This window comes from Geospiza fortis, unplaced genomic scaffold, assembly GCF_000277835.1.
Source record: "Geospiza fortis unplaced genomic scaffold, GeoFor_1.0 scaffold114, whole genome shotgun sequence".
Classification (NCBI taxonomy): Eukaryota; Metazoa; Chordata; class Aves; order Passeriformes; family Thraupidae; genus Geospiza; species Geospiza fortis.
This window is the reverse complement of record NW_005054383.1, coordinates 2,050,517-2,056,516: the sequence shown is the minus strand read 5'-3', so window position 1 is coordinate 2,056,516 and position 6,000 is coordinate 2,050,517. Positions and strand designations below refer to the sequence as shown.

The 6,000-nt window shown below is 46.0% G+C and overlaps 1 protein-coding gene across 1 annotated transcript in view; it reads left to right on the top strand.

The window, feature by feature from the left end:
• Window positions 1-1,644: 1,644 nt before the first annotated feature.
• CUNH16orf71 (chromosome unknown C16orf71 homolog) overlaps window positions 1,645-6,000 on the top strand; it is an 89,878-nt gene continuing 85,522 nt past the window's right edge. Inside the window, exons 1-2 of the mRNA XM_014308736.2 lie at window positions 1,645-1,797; window positions 5,364-5,477. Of these exons, the coding sequence (XP_014164211.2) occupies window positions 1,651-1,797; window positions 5,364-5,477 (261 nt within the window). The 5' untranslated portion in view covers window positions 1,645-1,650. The remainder of the gene's footprint in view (window positions 1,798-5,363; window positions 5,478-6,000) is intronic.

Here is a 6,000-nt window from a genome sequence, read left to right as displayed (position 1 = left end):
TGAGCGGCGCCCCTCAGGCGAGCCCCGACCCTGGCCCGGGGCTCGCACCGGGGCTGCCAAGCTCTGCCTCCCACCACTGCGGTATCCTCACCGCCTCTCCTTCCCAGCAAACGCCACTTTTGGTGACTAGGAGAAGCTCAGGGTGTCAAGTCTCGGAGTCATGGAGTCGTTAAGGCTGGAAAAGACCTCCAAGATCATCAAGTCCAGCCTTCGACCTCCGTGCCCAAGATCTCCAGAAAGTGCTGCTGCTAACAAGTGTTTGTTTTGGACACAAAGCACTGCTTGCTCCCACAGAGGATGCTGCATTAGCTGACTGACAAGTCAGATCCAGTGTCCATCCATAACCTAGGGATATTTATCTCGGATTTGGCACAGGGAGCCACCCTAGGCAGTTTTACCTTCATGGGGCTCCTCTGACCCTTGGCAAGCTCTGCTCAGTGTCAGAGCACTGTGCTCCAACCATGAGGATTTCATTTTTTCCTATATAAGTGAAATTCAGGGTTTGTCTCACACGTAAAACCCACCATAGATGAGGCCTATAAAGTATCTACAGAGGCAATTTACAAGTTATAAAATTCTCAGGGAGATAATTGAGTTTAACTTCACGTTTTGAGGAGTGTCCCTGGCCAATGCAGATAACAGTGTCAGTGTGATCCCTTGAACAGTGATTTCAGTCCTGAACAACACTTAAAATAATAAAAATGTGATAAAATAATCACATTGTTCCTTCAGTGATGAACATAAATCCGTGGAATCACAGAATGGTTTGGGTTGGAATATTGAGCATGTGTAAGAAACACAAAGTCACCAACCTCCCATGGTCCTTGTGGGTCTCTTCCAGCCCTGGGTATTCTGTGAAACCTCTGAACCAGAAGTCATTTACTCTCATGTTTGACTGCCCAGAAAACCAGGTGATAAAATGTGCAGGTTTTCTCTGAGGGTGAATGATCTGACCTCTTAGCTCAGCTGCAGTTCCTACTGTGCTGTCTCAACTTCTCATGGACATCAAGGAACAGGAGGAAAGGATCCACTTTAGAAACACTTTGAGAGGTCAAAATCCATGAATGTGCCTATTCTTAACTGCTTTTTAGAAATAAAAATCCAGGGAAAACAAAAGTAAATATGAAGGTTCTCTGCCAATGGCAGGTGGGAGCATTTAAGCTCCATTCCAACCCAAACCATTATGAGATTCTATGGCTTTGTGATCATTTTATCCGTCCTTTGGGTAGGGAGGAGGGGAATGTGAGGGAATTTGGGAAGAGGAGTCAATCCAGCTGAGAGCAGAGGTGTCAGCTTGGCTGCCTTTGCTCTGTTCCTGTCCCAGCCCTACAGGCAGAATATGGAACATGCTTGGAGAGGATGCAGTTACAGCACTGTGGCTAAGAATCCCAAAAAATTGTTTATAAATGAGGGGCTAAACTGCCCTGGGGTGTGTGTGGTGAGTAGGGCAGACAGCTCTCAGCCCTTTCTGAGCTCAGGTGCAAAAGAATAGCTCCAAAAATGCAGATTTTAACATTCCCTGCTGGGAGTGCTGGGAATTCCTCTGCCCTGACCTCACACACTTTGTCCTTGTTTTGGACTGATGTTATCTCATGTTTGGAGAGGTGTCCTTAAGCTCATCTTTCCTTTGCTTGAAGGGAAGCTGTCCCAATGGCCTCAGAAGCACCAAGTGAGGATGCAGACCATGCAGCTGAGCCTCCTGCAGCTCCTGTGCAGGGGGACAGGACATTCCAGTGGGGATCCATCCTTGCTGCAGTGAAAGATCAGCTCCCATCCCTGGACTCTGACTCCTCCACAGTAAGCACTGAAATTCTGCCTTCCTTCCCTCTGGGTCATGGAAAAAAAAACTCTCAAAAGCAAGAGCAGGTGACCTAATCAGGCATTTTGGGGTGGCTGGTGTGGTATCCTGGGTGGGCTGCCTGTCCTGACTATAGAACACTGTGTGTTAATCCACAGCCTTCAGGATTATCCTTAATTATCAAAGTATAATTAAAAATCAGACCTCCTCTCCCTGTATTCTTTGAATTCTGCCCCACCTGCAGAGCTGCCTCCAGCCCTGGGGCCCAGCACAGATTTGGAGCTGCTGGAGCAAGGCCAGAGGAGGCTCCAGGATGATCAGAGGGATGGAGCAGCTCTGCTGGGAGCCAGGCTGAGACAACTGGGATTGTTCAGCCTGGAGAGGAGAAGCTTTGGGGTGATCTCATAGTGGCCTTCCAGGGCCTGAAGGGGCTCCAGGAGAGCTGGAGAGGGACTGGGGACAAGGGATGGAGGGACAGGACACAGGGAATGGCTCCCACTGCCAGAGGGCAGGGATGGATGGGATATTGGGAATTAGGAATTGTTCCCTGGCAGGGTGGGCAGGCCCTGGCACAGGGTGCCCAGAGCAGCTGGGGCTGCCCCTGCATCCCTGGCAGTGCCCAAGGCCAGGCTGGGCAGGGCTGGGAGCACCTGGGACAGTGGGAGGTGTCCCTGCCCATGGCAGGGGGTGGCACTGGATGGGCTTTGAGGTCCATTCCCAACCCAAACCATCCTGATCTTCCATGATATCATGGATTATTATGTACTTGAGGCTGGTTCTCCACAAGACATGTTGCTTTTTTGTGCTCTTTACCTGCCAAAGAAGCATAATTGCAGAAACCTTTACATATGAGGTGTGAGACTGAGAGGTGTTGTGCAGTGTTCTTCACTGGTGCAGGTTTTTCACTTGCTGGGGCTGGGCCAGGCTGTTCTTGGCTGCTGAAATCTCTGTTCACAGGACAGCATTGCTCTGGTGCTCCTCTCTAGTCCAAGATGCTCTGGCATCGACTTTTGTGAGGGCATAATGTGTCTCAAATTTGATTATTAGTGGCATTTTGTCCAATCAGAACATTGTGTTAATTTTCAAACATGTACAAACTTGAAAAACATTTTGAACACAGAAAGGATATATTTAATCCCAACTTATTGTAGCCATTAATGGTACAGGGGAGATTGTGAGATGTGAAAGAGCCAGAAATGCCTCCAGTGGGTATTTATTTATTCTGTATTTTTTCTTTCTTTCTTTCTTTCTTTCTTTCTTTCTTTCTTTCTTTCTTTCTTTCTTTCTTTCTTTCTTTCTTTCTTTCTTTCTCTTCTTTTCTTTTCTTTTCTTTTCTTTTCTTTTCTTTTCTTTTCTTTTCTTTTCTTTTCTTTTCTTTTCTTTTCTTTTCTTTTCTTTTCTTTTCTTTTCTTTTCTTTTTCCTTTTCTTTCTTTTCCTCTTCTCTTCTCTTCTCTTCTCTTCTCTTCTCTTCTCTTCTCTTCTCTTCTCTTCTCTTCTCTTCTCTTCTCTTCTCTTCTCTTCTCTTCTCTTCTCTTCTCTTCTCTTCTCTTCTCTTCTCTTCTCTTCTCTTCTCTTCTCTTCCTCTTTCTCTTTCTCTTTCTCTCTTTCTCTCTTTCTTTTCTTTCTCCCTTTCTCTCTTTCTTAATTATTATTTTTATTTATTATTTATTATAAATAATTTTATTTAATTAGTTATGATTATTAATCATTAATCAATTATCCAAAGCAGTATGAGCTGCTGGATAAAGTGTTTATGGAGATTCCATGACTTGGATTCTGCACTTGGATCTCTCACTGTCATGCTGGACAAGCCACATTCCCTCACTTTTCTCAGTTCCCTCTACCTACACTGTTTTAATTATTTAGAACAACCCTTGCCTGTTAACATGTGTCTCTGTAGTACAGATGAAGGCCCAACACTGAAATTATTTGTAGGTTTTTTGTTGAGTAAATTACAACCAGGCTAAGCCAGAGTAGCATCTCCAGATTTTGATGCCAAACACCATTGAATAACCCCAAATCATGCTGAACAATTTTTTCACTCTTTACAATCTCCAAATTCTCTGTTTCTATCCCACATGGAAAAGATTTCCTGCAGAAGGAGCTGAGGCAATCTGTCTGGCACTTCATTTGCATTCAGAAGATCTGGTTGTGTAATCCCTGTCCTGCTGAGGCTGCAGTTCCAGGGCTGCACCTTTGTCCAAGGAGTTTCCACGTGGGAAAGATCCATTTGTGCACCCCAGAGCTGCCACCTGAACGTGCTCTGCTTCCACCTCCAAAAATGGCACTCACAAATGTGGTTTATGCCCTGAAACCCTATCATTGCCCTGATATGCAATTTTTTAAGAGGAAAGATGTTCTGTTGCAGTTGGGTTCGTGTTAATGACACCAGAGAGGATTCTCTGCAGTGTGAATTCCCAAAAATGCACACTTGCAAAACAAAGGAACAAGCAGGAAAGCTGTGTCCTGACTGCTGAGGAGATGCTTAATCTCCTTTTGGTGTCCATGCATAAGGATTCATCTCCAATGCATATCTGATGTTTAAAAAAGGGATTTTCAGAGCTATCTAAATGCTGCCCAGCCAGACCCAGATGCTGTTTGCATTCTGAACAAGAATCAGGGCAATGAAAAGCCTTCATGGCCCTGCCTGGCCTCACCTGGGGCTCCAGCAGCTCTGTTTAAGCTCAGCTTGGCCCCTCACACCCTCTCTGAGCTATGTTAGGGGAGTTTTGGTTTCTAGTTATGGTCCTGCCTGAGCCAGACTTTCACCTGTGAATTGAAAGCTTTCAGTCTCATCACCCCAGTATTGCCCAAGGACCTGGAGCTGTGCCTCAGCCTGGTTGCTCCCCCTGCTCTGTCTGCTTGTTCCTCGTGGGTGCTGTGGGACTGGGCTTTGCCTGGTGAGGCCTTGCCTTTCCAGTCCCTGAGAATCCCAGAATGATTTGGGATGGAGGGATCTTAAAGCTCATTGAGTTTCACCCCTGCCATGACAGGGACACCTTCCACCATCCCAGGCTGGTCCAGGCCCCATCCAGCCTGGCCTTGGGCACTGCCAGGGATCCAGGGGCAGCCCCAGCTTCTCTGGGCACCCTGTGCCAGGGCCTGCCCACCCTGCCAGGGAACAATTCCTGCCCAATATCCCATCCATCCCTGCCCTCTGGCAGTGGGAATCCATTGCCCCTTATCCTGGCACTCCAGGCCCTTGTAAATATTGAGCAGCTCTGCTCCTGCCTCTCTGATGGTGAATGAGGCAGTGCAGAGAATCACTTGGGAGTTAGAGAACTTCCCACACTTTCCATTGCTTTTCTCAGCAGGATGTTTGTCATCAACCTCCATGGGAATTCAATATTTTACATGTTTTTTTTACATTTGGAGCTTGCTGAAGTGTGGGGTTGGTGACTCTTGGGCTACCAGGCTGTCTAGCAAAGGTGTGACTGCAAGGAAACTTCTTGTCTCTGCACGTCAAGAGGTGCCAACATGGGAGCTGTCACTGCAAAGCAGATAGTCCAATATCAGTGAGTATTGCAATCTCCTGTTGAATTTCTCTGTTTTTTCTCTTTGCAGTCTGATTGTGAGAGTGATGAGGAGCTTTTCATCTTCCAGCGGGACCTGCCCAACCTAATTCCAGACCTGTCGGAGGAACTGATGATGTTTTCCCTGGAAGACTCCCAGGAGCAGGTTGGGACTGTTGTGTGTCCTGTCCTCTCATCCCTCTCTTCTGGCTGTCCCCAGTGTGGGCAGCTGCTCATGTCTGACCTGTTTGTCTGAACAGGAAAAGTTTTGTCCTCAGTATTTTCTCCCACTAGGAAATATAACTTTTTCTTTCTTTTTTGCAGTGGTCCTTCAAAGTTTTCTCTGTTCTTGAGATTTTGGACCTTTTTTGTCCCATGTCTTGGTAGTTTTTATTGTCCCTTTACTGTTTTTCTTTCCTGTGCACTAATTCCTGTGCAATCATTTTATGTGTCCAGAAAATGAATTAGGACAGTGCAGGAAAGAGGAAAAGTATGAAATTTACTCTTTGAAGAGCTTTTCTGGGGTAAAATAATCACATTGTTCTTTCAGTGAAGATAAATCCATGAAATCACAGAATGGTTTGGGTTGGAATAATGAGCACATGTAAGAAAAAGTAATTTAAAGGATGTTTAGCAGTTTCTGAAATTAAAGTTTTTGGAAAGTAAACAGCCTCACTGTTTTCCATGAG